The sequence below is a fragment of the Dunckerocampus dactyliophorus genome, chromosome 3 (genome assembly GCF_027744805.1).
Source record: "Dunckerocampus dactyliophorus isolate RoL2022-P2 chromosome 3, RoL_Ddac_1.1, whole genome shotgun sequence".
Lineage (NCBI taxonomy): Eukaryota > Metazoa > Chordata > Actinopteri > Syngnathiformes > Syngnathidae > Dunckerocampus > Dunckerocampus dactyliophorus.
This window is the reverse complement of record NC_072821.1, coordinates 27,872,118-27,889,915: the sequence shown is the minus strand read 5'-3', so window position 1 is coordinate 27,889,915 and position 17,798 is coordinate 27,872,118. Positions and strand designations below refer to the sequence as shown.

The 17,798-nt window shown below is 46.1% G+C and overlaps 1 protein-coding gene across 3 annotated transcripts; it reads left to right on the top strand.

Moving 5' to 3' along the window:
• The first annotated feature begins 7,943 nt into the window (after nt 1–7,943).
• Nucleotides 7,944–12,825, top strand: LOC129178695 (beta-1,3-galactosyltransferase 1). 3 transcript variants are annotated; one of them, XM_054771170.1, is made up of 2 exons: nt 7,944–8,145; nt 10,963–12,825. In XM_054771170.1, the coding sequence occupies exons 1-2, from the start codon at nt 8,090–8,092 to the stop codon at nt 12,044–12,046; spliced, it is 1,140 nt and encodes a 379-aa protein (XP_054627145.1). In that variant the 5' UTR covers nt 7,944–8,089; the 3' UTR covers nt 12,047–12,825. The 3 variants fall into 3 exon arrangements, with proteins under 3 accessions (XP_054627145.1, XP_054627144.1, XP_054627146.1); XM_054771169.1 differs by having other exon boundaries at nt 10,960–12,825; XM_054771171.1 differs by lacking the exon at nt 7,944–8,145 and adding an exon at nt 8,280–8,328 and having other exon boundaries at nt 10,960–12,825.
• Nucleotides 12,826–17,798: the final 4,973 nt, after the last annotated feature.

The following is a 17,798-nucleotide window of genomic DNA, read 5'->3' as shown; positions in this document are numbered from 1 at the left end:
CCTCAACTTAGTGTTTAATCCAGAAGTGGACAGGTCTAGCCCAGCTGGGAGACATCGTGAGTCTCAATCAACATCGATACTGAAGAAATACATGAATGATTTTGGTCTTTGTGATGCTTGGCGCTCTTATCACCTAACTCACAGGGAATATACTTATTTCTCACCAGTGCACCACACCTACTCTCGTATTGACTACTTTTTGACAAGCATCTCAATCATATCTGATATTTCAAACATTCACATACACCCTATCACCATTAGTGATCATGCCCAAGTCTCTCTTTTTCTCACTAACCAAACTACGACTCAGACTTCCTAAAATACTTTGAAAGAGAGTGAACAATGTTTTTAGACTTCAGTAACCAACCCGGTGTCTCGGCTAGTATTCTGTGGGAGGCAGCAAAAGCAGTAATGCGCGGAAAAACCATTTCATATTCATCATATAAGAAAAAGAAAGAGATTACGAGAATCAGAGTTGGAGAAAAAAATCCAAATCATCGAAGCAGCTCATGCTGACTCACAAGATGAGCATATTCTAAGTAACCTAAGGAAACTGAAACTAGACTTAAAAGAAATTACTGACAAGAAAATTCAGTTCCAACTGCAGAGACTACGTTTGGAAAAGTTTGAGCATGGCAATAAACATGGAAAATACTTAGCTAACCAACTAAAAGTCAAAGAAAAAAGCTCTATCTCCTACATTAGAAACTCAGGAGGTCATATCACTCACCTCCCGGATGAAATTAATTCCGTCTTTAGGAGCTTTTATAAAAATCTATATACACCTCAGACTAAACCATCTCTCCCAGATATTGAAAAATTTCTCAACACCATAGAATTACTAAAATGAAATGACGAACAGGTGACAAACTTAGATGTACCCATTTCATTAATAGAACTCCATAACGCTCTACACCTGACGGTTTCCCTGCCGAGTTTTATAAAACATTCTGGCCATTACTATCCCCAATATTTCTTAGAATGGTTTTGGAAATTAAAGACGGTTCATGCTTGCCTCCAAACATGAACTCAGCTACAATCAGTCTCCTGCTGAAACCGGATAAGGACCCAACACTACCTTCCGGTTATCGTCCAATTTTACTGATTAATGCAGATCTTAAAATAATATGCAAAGCGTTAGCTATAAAGCTGGAAAAAGTTACCCCTCATATAATACACCCTGATCAATCAGGATTTATTAAGGGGAGAAACTCAACTAGCAATGTACGCCGTCTAATCAATCTGATTGATTACTCTATCATTCTTAATTTAGAAACCACAATTCTCATTAGATGCTGAAAAAGCATTTGACAGAGTAAACTGGAAATTTCTCTTTGCAACACTACAAATATTTGGCTTTGGAGATTCATTTAGAACATGGATTAAAATACTATATAACACCCCGAAGGCCTCTGTTCGGACCAACAATCACATCTCTCCAGAATTTACTTTACAAAGAGGTACTAGGCAAGGGTGTCCACTCTCTCCCTCACTATTTGCTATCTTTATCGAACCTCTTGCAGCTGCAATTCAACAACATATAAATATTAATCCACACCACAAATGTTCATTATAAAATAAGCCTTGATGCTGATGATGTATTACTCTTCCTGGATAATTCACATTCTTCACTTCACGAATCTATCTCACTCATTAACAATTATAGCACCTTTTCAGATTACTCCATTAACTGGTCTAAACCCACACTACTGCCCATTAACTTTGGTTTCCACAGCACCCCCTCTATACCACTGTGTTCAGGGAACATTAAGTATTTGGGTATTAACATTTCCTCCAACCTGTCAGACCTGATCCGCTTGAATTATACTTCACTATTGAAGTCAATAGAGGATGATCTTGCACGTTGGAGAACCTTACCCATCTCACTTACAGGCAGAGTATCCACCGTGAAAATGATGATTTTACCAAAGGTTAATTATCTATTTTCCATGATCCCCACCAAACCATCTATAATTTGGTTCAAGTCATTAGATTCATATATAAATAAATTTCTTTGGAAAAATAAGCCAGCATGAATAAGTCTCAAAACATTCCAAAAATCTAAAGAATATGGAGGCTTAGAACTCCCAAACTTCTCCAACTACTTCAAACAGGTTACAGTATATCTTAAAATGGATCAAACCTAACCCATTGGATTATTTATGGCTAGACATCGAACAATCACTTAGCCATGAAATCCCAATTTGTAACCTGCCCTTCATTAGCCAAATCCTCCAGAAAAAGAATTGTTTTAAAAGTATAAATATAAGCACCACTCTGACAGCTTGGTGAGAATTTCTAAAAATAACAAAATTCTCGCTCACTCCTTGCCAATACACTCCGGTCTGGAATAATCCTGACATCTTGCTTAAAAAGAAACCATTAAATTTCCCAACATGGCACGAAAAAGGAATAAGTTGTATGAAAAATATAATTAAAGGAAACAACTTTATCTCCTTTAACGACCTTGTTACACAGTATGGAATAAATCATAACAAATTTCTTGAATACATACAAATTAAATCTATAATTAAAGCAAGTTTCAGGACTATAACATGGGAAAGCAATACCACTATTGACCAATTTTTTTAAATATCTGCCTCTAAAACATTATCTAAATTATATGTTCTACTTTCCAAAAATGACAACACAATCGGAGTACCTATCTCCAAATGGAACTCAGATTTATCTACAAGCTGTGACCCTGAATTCTGGAAGCAAATATGTCTCACTGCTTCCCGGTTAATCAATAATCCCAACCTACAGCTGATTCAGTTTAAAATCCTTCATAGAGTACACTACACAGGACATAGAATGTTTAGAATGGGCTTAACTGACTCTAACATCTGTACACACTGCTCAGACCATAGAATAGATGACTATTTACACTCCATGTGGACCTGTGCTCCCATTAACAATTTTTGGCACGGAGTGTGTGAGTACCTATCTCTGGCACTTGGGTTCTCCATTCCTACCTCCCCTTTACTGTGCCTGCTGGGCGATCTCTCCACAAACCAAACACAGCTTCTCATCACTGCATTAAGCATCGCCAAGAAAACCATTCTCATCAATTGGAAATCAAGAAAGAAACTGAACATAGCACTTTACAAAAATCTTTTGTTAGATCATATAGCTATGGAGAGAATGTCTGCTGAATCTAAAGAACAAATGTCAGAATTTCAGTCTATATGGGCACCAATAATTAATTCCCTGACCTGACTCTTGGGGTGGGGTGAGGGCGTCTGTCTCTGCCCCTGGGGGTCTTGTTCGTCTGGCTTGGGGTGTGGTCCTGGTCGCTGGGTGGCCCTGGTACCTCAGGGGCGGGCGGGTGCGGGCTTGGTGTGCCGGGTCTTCTTTGCTGGGCGGCCTGCCTGGGGAGGCTGGTGGGTGGAGGTGGGGAGGGGTCCGAGTCGGGTGATGGGGCGGGGTCGGGGGGGGCCGTCCAGGGGGCAGCGTTGGTTGACCTCCGGGGTGGTGGGTGGGCGGGGTGCTGCATCCTGCGGGTGCCGGGCGTCTACTGCTGCTGGGGGGGCCGTGTGCGGCTGGTGGCGCTGGCTCTCCCTCGCCTCCTTTGCCTCTGGGGGTGGGGTGGGGTCTGCCCTGGGCCCTCCTGCTCGGCTTCCGCGTGGGGTCGTGGGGTGTGGGGGCCGGCCTCTCCCCCTGGTGGGGGCACGGGTGCTTGAGCCCAGCTGCCCCTGCGGAGCTATATCCTTTTTTTTTTTTAATTTAATTTATTTATTTTATTGTATTTTATTTTATTTTACCGATTTATGTGCGTGGTGTATGTGTGACAGGTGGGAGCTGCTTGTTGTCCTCAGGCGCATGTGGCTGTCCCCTGGGTGTCTGGGGGCGCGGAGGTGGCGGTCGAGGATGTGCGGTTTGGGCTCGGGGTGGGGGGTGCGTGGTGCTGGGGTGGGGGGATCCCTTGCTTTCTCCGTGTGGGGGGCGCGTGGGCGCGGTTCCCGCTGTCCTGGTGCCGGTCGGATCTGCCTTGGGGCGTGTGGCTGGTCCGTGGTGTTTGGGGGTGGTGCTGTGGACGCTACCTCCGGTGGGGCTCCGGTGTTGGGGGGCGCTGGGGGTATCGCCTCTGGGGGGTTGGGTGGGCCGGACTGGGCATCCTGGCGGGCCGGGTAGGGCCTGTGGTGTGTCCTGCGGCCTGTGGCTCGCCCGAGCTGGGCTTTGGTGGGTGGCCGGTCAGTCATGTGTCCTTGGTCCCCCCCCTGCTCGGTTTGGGCGGTGTTGGGGTATGGGGCCCTGTCCTTCCTGTTCCACTGCACCACCTCACATACATATGGGGGGGTCGGGCGTGGTTGGGGAGGGGAGCTGCCTTGCGGGGCTCCTTTGCCCCAGCCGTGCCACTGCCCCCCAATTTTAATCGCAGAGTAGACACTTAGGGTTTGTGGGGGCTGGTCAGGTGAGGGGCCCTCCGAGCGGCAGCTGTCCCCCGATTTTAATTGCATCATTAGCTATCATCCACATACACCCCTATCATATACATGCACACAGATACACCCCTCAGGGACACAGAGACCAGCTCTTCACAGCTGTCCTCTTTTATTTTATTTTATTTATTTATTATTTTTTTGCATAATAGACACAATCACACCTTATCACATACACGGGTGAGGCGGGCTGGATTGGGGTGCCTTGTGCCTGTTCCGCGGGGCCTGCCCGCCGGGGTCGGGGGTGTGGCCGGGGGCCTGGCCGTCGCGGTGGCTCGCCCGGGGTGGCCTGGCTTGTGGGATGCCTTTATCTGGTTCGCCTGCCTTTCCCTGGGGTGGCCCTCTGGGGCCTGTTGATGCCGGGGCTTGCGCCGGGGGGGCGGCTTGCGGTGCTTCCCCTGGACTGACACGTGCCGCGGGCACCTCTGCGCTCTTGGGGCGGGTTCGGCGGTCTCCGGGGGGCGGTGCCGGTGCTGCGGGTGGCCCGTGTGCCGCCGCGGGGGCTTGTGGTTGCTGCGCTGCGGCGGCTGCTGGGGCGCCGGGCTGACTGGTGGGTTGGGGCTTGGTCATGCTTGCGGGTATTGTGGGCCTGGGTGGCGGGGTGGGGGCAGGGTTGTGCTCTGCTGGGCGCTTGGGCGTTTGTTGCCGCTGCTCTTTGTGCTCTGCTGTGCCGCTGTCTGTGTCCTCGCCTCCCCCTGTCTGTCTGCGGGCTTGTCGTGGGTGGGGCTCCGGTGCGCGGGTGGTGCGCTGTCGGCTCTGGTGGCATGTGGCTGGTCTGGCTTCTGGTGGCTGGTGGGGATGGTCGGCTGGTCTGCTGCTGGTCTCGCCTTCTCGGCTCTGGTACTTGGCCTCCCTGTGGCTTGGGGTGCGGTGCTCCCGCTCCCTCTCCGGTGTTTGCTGGCCCGCGGGTGTCGGTTGGCGCTGTGTGGTGGTTCGCCTGGCTGCTCGCCCGTTTTCCCGCCCGCTTGCTCAGTTTCCCGCTTTCCTCCTTGCTGACTCCTCTGTTTGCCTTGCTGGCGGCGTCCTACTGTTGGGAGGGTGTGGCCTGGTGTCTTCCTACTACCCGGCGGTCCGCACTCTCCGCGCCTGGGTTCTGGATTGTATGTCTGGGACCCCGGGGTCCCCGGCTCTGCTGCTCCTTGGGTTACCAATGGGGGAATAGGGCGAGGCTTCCAGGTAGTGTGCGTGCGCGTGGGTGCGTAGGAGTGTGTATGTGCGTGCGTTGCGTGTGGGTGCGTAGGAGTGTGCGTGTGTGTATGTGTGTACTTTTATTTATTTATTTATTTTAGTTATTTGGGGGGGGGGGGGGGGGGGGCATACAGGGGTTTGCTCCGTGGGGTCGGGTGCTGGGTGATACATCTCTGCCGCCCGTGCCTCCGCCGGGTGGGTGGAGGGTGTGCCTCCTGCATCCCTGGGCGGGGCGGCCCTGGGTTGGCCCGGGGTGGGCCGGGCTCTGCTCCCTGGGGGTGGGGGTGGCGTGGGGGGGATTGGCGCTTCCGGCATGAGCAGGCTTCTTTCCGGTTGTGGGGGCGTCTCTGGGCCTGCCGGTTTGTGGCCCCCGGTACTCGTCTGCCTTTGTGGGGTGTGATCTCTAGCTGGTCTCAGGGGTTGGCTGTCCTCCGGCCCGCCGGCGCCCTGTCTTTGGCTGGGATTACCTCTCTTCGGCCCCTTGCTGTTCTTCCCGGGGGGGGGAGGGCTCTCTGGGCTGGCTCTTGGGGCACTGATCTTTGTGCTGCCTGCCCCTGTGGGCCTGGTGGCCTTCTGGTGGCGGGGGCTCGGCCTGGCTATTTGAAGCGGGGCTCTCTGGGAGGTGGAGGGCGGCCCCTTTCCTTTCATGCATTCTCAGTGACAATTACACGCCCACACATTCTTGCACCTTTATTTATATATATATATATATATATATATATATGAAATCTTCCCCACATACAGAGATACCTGTACATATGCACACTCACAGTACATACGTACTTCCCCACATTACTCACTGAGTTATCCAGGGTGTTATGTTGTTGGTTTTATTACAGCGACGGTGATATCAGCAGTATGACTGTAGTTGTTTTTTTTACAATGATGTGCATTACAGTAATTATCATTCTGTTTACTATCATAGATAATCATTTCATTACTACAATTATGTGTGACTGTTTCAATGCAGTATTGTCATTGTGATCACTATCATAGTTCATCATTTCATGACTGCTATTATGTGTGATTGTCATTGACAGCATTGTCATTGTGGTTGTTGATATTGTTTTGTCCTTTGTCCTTATGTCCTTGTTCGTCTTTATAGTTGTCACAGACATTTATTTGCTGATGTAGTTCTGTATGTTTCTGTTGTTCTGTTCTTGTTGTCACAATTGTTGTTGTTGCTGCTGCTGTCCTTGTCTCTTGTCTCTTTTTTTTTTTTTGTCCCCCTCTCATCCCCGCAACCTTTTTATATAAGGTTCAAGAATGTGATTGCTGAACAGGTGACCAAAGAGAAGGAAATCAGAGTAAAAGTATCACAGTGTATTTCTAATACAGGCACGCCAAATTACCCTGACTCCTTTTAAAAAAGCAAATGATTCAATAAATAAATAAACAGGCAAATATTTTAAATATTTAATGGTAGACCCAAAGTTACGCCCTTGGGCACGCGGCATATTGTGCAAAGATAATTAAACCAAAAAAATGGGAAAACTAAATCAAAAGGCATAATATGATAAGAATGTCCTGAAATCTGTATTAACAGTAAGTGATAACACAACGTGATTATCAGAGATTGTGATGAAGATGCATCCACTGTCAGCGCTGCAGCCATCTTGTTTACGTATGTGTTCCACAGCGGATGAAGATGCGAGGGTCGCAGCCATCTTCATCACATACACAACAATGGACAGCCGATAGCGTTAATACGACGTCAGAGAAAGTAAATCCGATCAATGTATTACTCTTCTGAACGCTTATTGTTTTGAAAAGCCAAACTCTTTACCTAAATAACTCCATAACTAACTGGAACTGCGTTTCTCATCAACAAAATCCAAACAGAACTGGGCTCACAGGACCAAGTGGGGGGGTAAGTCACTGTCAAAAAGCCATGTCAAAAAATCCAAACTATCCCTGTAAGAGCGAAAAGGCCCGAGTTCCCGATCAATGCTCTTCAAATAATTGGTGAAGCCTTTGTTGGTGTGATGAACATTTTCCCACGTAGCGAGTGCATTCCATGGCAAAGACCCGCCCATCTCATTCCTAGTGATGTCCCTGCTACTAAACATCATAAGTCAGCTATTTGCTCCATACCCCCAAGCATTTCTTCCAACCTGTGTTAGCAAGTGCTGTTCGTGCAATAAGAAGACAACAGCTCTGAGGATAGATGCTTCCAAGTAAGTGGACTATTTATGCTGAGCAAATGTTGAGCAAAGGTTGACTGTGAATGGAAGAGGCGGGGCAAACAAAGGTGTGGCTCCACTGCAGGTTAAGAACAACCCAGTGAGGGTGCCTTCCACCAGAGTCCTACAGACGGCAACCATGCTTTTGGCTTCTTTGTTGATCCGCTTTTGCATCAGCAGAAAGTTAAGAGTCTTGCTTCTCTCTCAGGTTTAAAACCTGCCCACTTTATGGTTTAACGTTTTAGTGGAGCTTTGCATTTTTTCTCTACTTTGGAAATGGATAATAGCTTTCATCGTGAGGAGAACATGGACATGGAAGAGAGTTGTGAAAGGTGTGTATTGTGTTCAGCCATTGTGTTCAGCCATTGTTTAAGTGTTTATCTAGCACCTAGCTTTGCTACTGAGCCACTACGTTTTATTACCTCACCTAATGACATTATTGTTCAGCAGACGTGAAAGAGCAGTGGACCAGGGGTGTCCAAAGTCCACATGCAGCACGAACCTTCATTTTTATGGTAAAATTCTATTCATCTGGAATTTCCCCTTGTGGGACTAATAAAGGCATATTTTATCTTATCTTCTAAAATTAAACATTATGAATGAGGATTGAAAGGGAATCCAATCCAATCCAATCCTCTTTAATTATATAGCACATTTTATAAACACAGTAAAATACAGGAATACAGTAACCCCACTAAAAATGGCAAAATGAAGTCAAATACAAATGTAAGGCATTCAGAAGATGCATTGAAACTAGTTACTTCCATACATATTCCGTTATGTTTGACAGCCCTATAAGTTATTTTTGTGCATGCATCTTTGGCAATGAGAGACAGACAGGTTTATAAAAAAAATTTAAAAATAGTGAGGTCACTAGCCATAACGCTTGACAACATCACGCTATCACGGTTTTTCAAAAATATATTAATTCATTCTATGTATTTTTGCCTATATAAAGCATTTTCAAGCCTAAAAATGGCTAAATAAAATAAAATACAAATATAAGGCATTCAGAAGATGCATTCAAAGAGGTTGTGTTGTGCTAATATTCTCTGTAGTAGGGCTAATGAAGTGTTGATTCGTAACTGGTTAGTTATGATGCACTAGACGGCTAATGTGTAGTGTGCAATAATAAATCCAAAGGGTCGTCTTTGATTGCAGTGTCACTACGAATCTTACAGTAATAATTAGGGATGTCCGATATTATCGGCCACTGATAATTATCGCGCCAATACTGGTATAAAAACATGATACCGGCCAACATCTATATAGTTTTTTTCCCCCTACAATAAATGCCTATGCAGAACTTTCAGCAAACTTGCAGCACTGTTGAACTGGCTGCATCCAGAAGTTAAAAATGTGCTTCGCCACAAGTCTGTGAGAATAAGGTATCTCTATATTTAATCAAGCAGAGTAACAACAAAGGTCAGTATGAACTTACCGGCTCCTTAGAAATCGCTGGGGGTTACCATTCCATACACTTCTCTTACACGTGGTGTTTTTTAAAGAAAGAGCTAAAAAAAAACATCACACAGCAACGTAATAGGTAGATAACAACAGACTAGACACTACCAAAGAATAATGCAGAATAACCTTGAGCTCCGTGACTAACTATGTGAGCTCTAAACATGTAATTTAGCAGATATTTACAACAACAGTACAGCAAAGCACGCTGGGAAACAGGAATCACTGCTGTCAAAACCATACAGTATACGTAGACTCTGCTTCGCTGAGCCAATACGTCAGCGTTGCCTCCATTTTGGATGTGGCAAGGCTGTGCTTTAAGTGAATACAAGGAAATGTACTTCATAAAACGCCTTTCGTTTATACAGTCACACACGCACTAAAATTAGGCACCAAAGTTAGCCACCAAAAACCATGTATTTGATCTTCTCGGATGGCTAAGATAAGAACTTTATTGATCCAACAAAGTAGTAATTCACATTACATCAGCTATAGAGCACAAAGTAGCGCCGAAAAACCATACACAGTATATATATGTATATGTGAAGAACAAAGTCCATCCCCACTCAAGAGGACTGGTTCCAGAGCCCTTGCTGTGCGTTGAGGTCAGTCCGACTATATCTAGCCGGAACTTCTCAACATCGTGCACCAGCTCAGGCTCTTTCCCTACCAGAGAGGTGACATTCCATGTCTCTAGCTAGTTTCTGTAGCTGAGGATCGGACCGCCAAGGTCCCTGCCTTCGGCTGCCACCCAGCTCACTCTGCACGCGACCCCTTTGGCCCCTCCGATGAGTGGTGAGCTCATTGGAGGGGGGACTCATGTAGTCTCTTCAGGCTGTGCCCGGCCGGGCCCCATGGGCGTAGGCCCGGCCACCAGATGCTCGCCATCGTGCCCCTCGTCCAGCCCTGGCTCCAGAGGGGGGGCCCCGGTGACCCGCGTCCGGGCAATGGAAAATGTGGTCCAATGTTTTTTTTACCATCATAGAGGTCTACTGAGCCACTCTTTGTCTGGTCCCTCATCTAGGACCTGTTTGTCATGGGTGACCCTACCAGGGGCATAAAAACCCTCCACAACTTAGCTCCTAGGATCATCGGGACACGCAAAGTCCTCCACCACGATAAGGTGGTAGCTCAGGGAGGAGGTCCAGAACAGTAAGTAGTGCAAATGCTCATGGGTCCAAATAGCAGTGGTTGGTAATATAAATATGGATAAATAATAAAGAAGTACATACATACATACATACAGTACATAGGAGAGGAATTGGAAATTGGTTTGTGGGTGGGGGTGTGAGCGGTCCACAGAGATGTTGCCTGCCCTCTTCTTCTGGGAAAGTTGGTCTCTGCTGTATGTGACCAGCAGAGGGGCATATGAACTTTAAAAAAGTGTAAAAAACACACACACAAATTATGTCTACTATATTGGGTAATATGAGTTTAAAGGTGACTAGACAGGTGTTATTTCATATTGGTGTTATTCCATTTATAAATAAGAAATCCTACTTCATGGAAATGCACTTATCACAGCTTGGTTTGGAACCTATTAACTGCAAATTAAATGAGGATTGCTGTACTTATCTTATGTCCATAGATTACAAGATATATTTTCATAACCCTTATCAACACACAGATCAACAAGGCTCTTTTGACAGCTTGATCTAACTGATTTGCTTTCTTCAACTCAGCAGACAAGCAGTCCCACACAGGAGAGGTTGCGGTGGAAGACGACGGCACTCCTTTTTTTTTATTCTGGCAGTGTCAGTACTTTTGTTTTTCTGCAGCAGAAACATGGAAGATGTTGCATCTGACTGGAGACCTACATTTTGGATGCAGTATATGGCAACCAAATGGTGGACTCGGTTGAAAACTGAAGCGTTTCTCAATGTCTCAACGAACAACCTTTTTGGAGTTACTTCTGAAACTTCTCCAGTTAGTCAAAGTCCATATATCGTGGCTTACCCCCATGAGTATCACTTCATTATAAATGAGCCAAAAAAATGTGAAGATCAGAAATCTTTTGTGGTTCTCATGGTTCCTGTGGCGCCTCACAACAGGCGACAGCGCGACATCATTCGCAGGACCTGGGGTGGCAACAGGGTGGTGTTGGGCAAAGTAGTAACTGTCCTTTTCCTGTTGGGGCTCCATACTGGAGAACCGGTGCCACATATGGAAGAACATTTGCAGCAAGAGAGCATTGAGCACCAGGACCTGATCCAGAGCAGTTTTCAGGACTGCTACAATAACCTGACCATCAAAACCATGGTGATGCTTGAGTGGCTCAACTTCTACTGCTCTGAAGTCTCTTATGCTATGAAGATCGATTCTGACATCTTCCTCAATGTGCCAAATCTCATTACCATGTTGCTGAATGCTCAAAAGACAAACTACATGACTGGACTTGTGGCTAGAGAAGCAGCAGTCCTAAGAGATCACACCTCCAAGTGGTACCTCCCAGTGGATATTTACCCGAAACCTCAGTACCCGCGTTATGCTTTGGGTCTGGCATATGTTCTGTCTTTGGACCTGCCGAAAAAGCTTTTAGAGGCTTCCAGACATGTCAAAGCCATTTACATTGAAGATGTGTATTTGGGCTTGTGCATGGAATACTTGAACATCCCTCCTACAGACCCTCCAAATTGGGATTACTTCCAGGTCTTTCCTGTGCCGTACAATCGCTGTTCTTATTCCAGACTAGTTGCCACCACCTTGGACAATAATACTGATCTTCTGTGGGTTTGGAAAGACTTCAATCAAGCAGGGAAGTCCTGCTGATATGCCAAAATGGGCTTTATATGGGCTAGTCATCCATTTTGTACCATTTCTCTTGTAAGGAGCAGAACCCTGTCCAATCTGACTTTGCACCAAAGGCGGAAAACACCCAGGACTGGTTTGCCAGTCATCTATTACTTATGTAGACTAAAAGTAGTCAGTATTTAACATCCCCATATAAACAATTATCTTTTTGTCTCAGGGATTATCATCTACATCAGGGATGAGTATTATTTGTAAAAGTGTCATACAATCTGCTGTGCCTATCTACTTCCAACATCTAGCAGTTATTTTGCATTAATACATGCATAAGTTGCACTTGCATAAGTGCAATGCCAGGTTATAATGACAGACCAACCCAAACAAACAGAATTACATTTTTTGATTTTTACTGAATGAAACACCCAGAATATCCATGAATAATGGAATTGGGATTACATGTCTGTATCTGGGTATCTTTGGAACTCAATTAGCCAGCAATGTTGTTATACCTTTACTATTCCTGATCAATAAGCAAAGAAATCAAGATATGTTGTTATTCAGACTGAAAGGTGAGGACTTGAAGGAACATATGAACAATAAAAGCAGTCTGTCAGCCCACCTTTTGCTCTGTAGTTCACATTTTTACCTTAAATTGCTGACATTTCTGTCTGAAAGTATGGCAAAGGACACAGGGTGCGATGAATTCCAGGTGGTCCAGGTGGTGGTGGTTACAAAGAACTGTACTGTGTACTGCTGAAAGTCCATGAGTTTTAAAATTGTCTTGAAAATAAAAAAAAACATTGAAGTGATACTGAGACAGGAGAGGACATTATGTAACTGCTGCCTTAGGCTATGCACAAGACACACAGTGTTGCAGCTTCTTCTCGTGGTTTGAAAGATGTGTTTCAACATGTCTCCAGCATGATATGACATCACAATATCCTGACATGACAATCAGCATTGAATGTGAAACAGGAGTCTCATTTTCAGACTATTTCAGTTATACAACCACTGAATAGCTTCATGATAACAGGGAACATTATTATATTTAACATTATTAGTATTTTTTTATATTTACTGAATATACTGAGCCGAAGAACAAAAGAAGTTCCTTTGTCCCATCTGATGGAAAGATCTGCATGTTGCCACAAGACCCTGCAGGTTTTGTTTACATCATAAGTAAAAGTTAGGAGGGTGGAGTGGGAGCAGCGAAGTGAAGAAAGAAAAAGTCATGCATGGCATTTTTTAATAGAAAACTTTTTTAATGTAGCATTGGTATTAGAAAGATTACTTGGTGATCAACTTTGTTGACTGCCCTCATTTGCATACAGGCTGTTTCAAACTGCAGCAGCCATATGGTGGAACTTGACTCACATTGAGGACAATTTCATTTCCTCCTGATGGGGAGCAGAATATTTGTTGCACAGTTTGAACATGGTGTTTTTGTAGCCATCTATATTAGGGATAGTTTGGATTTTTTGACAATGTTTGACCTCCCCAACAGCAGAGTGCATCAATAGTGACTTTTCCCCTAACTCTTCCCGTGAGCAGACTTCTGGTCAGCTTTTCAGCAGGCATTGTAGCCTATTCTGTAGTCTGTCTGTCACGTTCTGTTAAGGTTTGTGCTCTGTGTTCCTTGTGGCTTGCGTCGTGATTCGATCCTCTGTCTTGTTCTGACCCCTGTGTTTCCTCCAATCAGCTCCCTCGTCCCTCTTGTGTCCAGCCCAGGGGCCCGAAAGTAGGATTCAGACATCCAGGATAAATGACTGAGCTGAGCTCAACCAACCCTAAACAAGAGCGTCTAGACTTAATTGGTTGCACAAAGCCCAAGCCAGGATTAACACACACAGCTTTTTTTAAATAGACTGCGGGTCATGTTCTGTGCTGCTCTGCTGCCCTCTATCTGCCATGTGTTGCAGCACACCACCAAGTCTACCAGGAGGAGCTAATTGACACACCTGTGTGCAATTATCAGCCAGCCCTCTTAAGCTGCAGTGTGACCTGCACTCATTGCCAGATTGTTACCCGCTCTTCGCCTGCTACCCGCTCCTCACAGCATTGTTCGCTTGTGTGTAGCAACTCTCTGGTCATTTTTTTGCTTCTGCTATTGCTTGTACCACAGTGTCCCCTGCCAGCCTTTTTTCCTGCAGTGGTGAGTGCTATTTTTGCCTGTGACTCCTGCTAGGTTCTCAGCAGTGTTTTCAGTTCATATTTTTCCTCTCCTGCTACCTTTTTGCAGCACTTTTAGTTTCTAGTTTTTTTCCCCCTGCTTGTTATCTGTGCTAGCAGCGTCTTTAGTTCTTAGTTTTCCACGTGACCAGGTCCGGGTAGTTTTTGTGTTGTACTTTGCATTTTTGTGTTTCTGTATTTTTTCCACTCGGTGGTCACTTTTTGTTAATACATTTTTGTTACACGGACTTACTCATCTCTGTAATTGGGATCCAGTACTCTACCTGTGGCCAATCGTAAAAGAACAATCTGGCCAGTCATGGATCCCGCGTAGTTCCAGCACTTCCATTCCGCCCTGTCACATCAGCGGCAATTAGTTGGCAGCCACGAGCAAACATTAAGGGAAATCATGGAGGCCATTGCTGCCTTATCCACCAGCGTGAGCGCCACTGACCAGCACCTGGAGCGAGCACTTCGTACGGGACTCACAGAGGACGCCGCACCTCCCCTTAGTGAGCATTGCCAACCCGCCACCGGCTCCTACCCTGACTTTCACCCCGCACTGTGAGCCGAACATTTCTCACCCGCCACGGTTTTCAGGAGAATCAGTATCGTCAGAACAATTTTTGCATCAATGCACTCTAGTGTTTGACCAACAACCTAGCACTTACGCTACCGACCAGTCCAAGATAGCCTTCATTATGAGCCTGTTAACTAATAAAGCAGCCCCATAGGCTATAGCAGTGAGTAAGGCCAAGCCGGCTGCCCGCTCCATTCTTTCAGTTTTTTTGACAGAAATGACAAAAGTTTTTGACCACCCCATTCGGGGTAGGGAGGCAGGTAGCCGCCTTCTGGACCTTAAACAGTGGTGGCTTTTTCAATAGACCTCAGGGTATTGGCAACCCAGAGTGGTTACGATGACGTGGCACTATGTGGGATTTTTCACAAGGCTTTGCACGTCCGGATCAAGGATCCGCTGGCCATAAGGGACCACCTCTCTTGACCAACTAATCGACTTTGCCATTAGACCGGATAATCGCTTGACGCAGCGAGACCGAGAACACGCGGGGGATGAACGCGTTGGCGCCACGGTGACACCCCGATGGAGATAAGTGTCGATACCATGCTACATGGAGGATGGCATCACGGAGAGATCGGCCAAGGAGATGCCTGCAGCACCCTTCAAGGAGCCCATGCAAGTCTCACCTCGGCGTTCCGTTGACGACTACACCTCTGCCTTTACTGTGGGGGGGCTGACCACCGTATTGCCAAGTGTCCTTGATCGACCAGCTCGACGATCTGGATCACCACCAGACACGATCAAGGAGAGGCGGCCTGTATCCTCTCAGGATCAACCCACTAAAGGGGATCAATCACCTTCTCCTGTATGAGGAGGGACCGGCTCACGCTACTATGCCTACCAACACTCAGTCTCCAAATCCCTGGGACAATTACGTGGGGAGGCAAGAGTGCGTTTATAGTCACTGTTCTGCCCCTCAAATTAAAATGTGACTTCCATTATTTCTTGTTTTTGGCACCCTCTGGTGGTTGTGTTAATTGTGGTCAGGTGTCAAGTCATAAAGTTGTGAGTTTTGAATCAGCCATTTTGTTTATGCTGTACATGTTGAAGACAGATGCATTCTATCTCCCTCCATCCTTTTATACTTTGCTCTTCAAGAAGCACAAACTAAGTTTATTTCACTATATAGCCTGATGTATAATATTCTGTTTATTATTGACATCGGATGATGTATTTGTTCGTTTTTTTCTCTATTTGTTTGTGACTCAAAGACTTAACTTTCATGTGTATCCTACCTGAGTGTGCATATGTATTGTTTTTACAGTTTTACACGGCTTCCACTAAAGCATCTAAAGCCAACTCCTGTCTCTAGTGCTTTTTTGGGAGAGTGTTTGGCTCACTGCATACCTGTGTATAGGAACACAGTGAGGGCAGAAGAGTCACATTGTTGGACTCTGGGGCCGATGATAGTTTTCTGGACTCAGATTTTGTTGAGAGTAATGGATTTGCTAAAATTAGATTACAGGATCCTACGGAGGTTCAATCGTTGGATGGGTGTTTACTTGCTATAGTTACTCATCAGATCGAGCCATTATCCCTTCAATTGTCAGGCAATCATCACGAGTCCATCAAATTCTATGTTATCCCTTCCCAGTCAGTACCTATGGTCTTGGGTCTCACATGGTTAAAGCTACATAACCTGATGAGTGGAAGACGGCTTTCAATACACCGTTAGGACACTTTGAGGACCTCGTCATGCCATTCGGTCTCACCAACACCTCAGCCGTTTTTCAGTTCCTGATGACGTGTTAAGAGATATACTTAACCAATTGTGCTTTTTTTATTTAGATGACATTTAGATTTTTTTAAATTCGTTACTGGAATATGTGCAGCATGTGCATCAGGTACTTCAGCGTCTTTTGGAGAACCGTCTGGCCGAGAAGTGCGAGTTTCACTTGTCTTCTGTCACGTTTTTGGGGTATATTGTGGAGAAGGACAAGCTGTGAGCCGATCCCGCGAAGATCCAGGCGGTGGTCAATTGGCCTTCTCCTACATCAAGAAAGCAGAGGTTCTTGGGGTTTGCGAACTTCTACCGGAGGTTCATCCACAACTTTAGCATCTAAGCCACATGTGTCAAACTCGTGCCCTGGGGGGCCGAGATGCTGCAGGTTTTCTCTCCAACCAGTTTCTTCAGCAGGTGATTTAATTGATGAGCTCCTTCCCTCAAACTGAAGGTGTTGATCATTAAAATCACCTGCTTTAGTGACTGGCTGGAAAGAAAACCTGCAGTGTCTCGGCCCTCCATGGCACGATTTTGACACCCCTGATCTAAGCCTAACCTCTGACACAGCTGACATCTGGACAGGACCTACGCTGTATGTATACAAAAACTAACACAAACCTCCTAATCAACTAAAAATGCATGGCTGTAGACGACCTACCTGTACCTGTACCTGTACCTTTGTCTGGACCCCTGAGGCGGAGTCAGCATTTACTAAACTCAAAGTATTATTTACTACTGCTCCAGTGCTCACATATCCTGATTCTTCTTTATAATTTGTTGTAGAAGTCGACGTGTCAGATACAGGAGTGGGCGCCGTCCTGTCCCACAGATCCCCGATCGACCAGGGGCTCCACCCGTGTGCGGCGTTCTCGCGTCGCCTGACACCTGCAGAAGGGAACTATGACGTGAGGAATTGGGAGCTGCTGGCCATCGTTCTTGCGCTGCGGGAGTGGAGACATTGGTTGGAGGGTGCTGCCCAGCCATTTGTGGTCATCATCGACCATAAGAACTTGTCGTATACAGTATCCGTACTGCTCAAAGACTTAACTTCCAACAGGCACCTTGGTCACTATTCCTAACAAGATTCTACTTTTCTATAAACATACAGACAGGGATCACGGAGCACCAAGCCTGACGCCGTGTCACGAGTCTTTGGCCCGGCCATTGTACCTGTAGCCAGGGTATTGGGGGGGCTGCAGTGGGAGATGGAAAGGAAGGTGACTGAGGCCACAGCTGGCATGGATCCGCCAGAGGGATGCCCGGAAGGAAGACTGTTCGTCCCAGCTCAGTTAAGGTCCGAA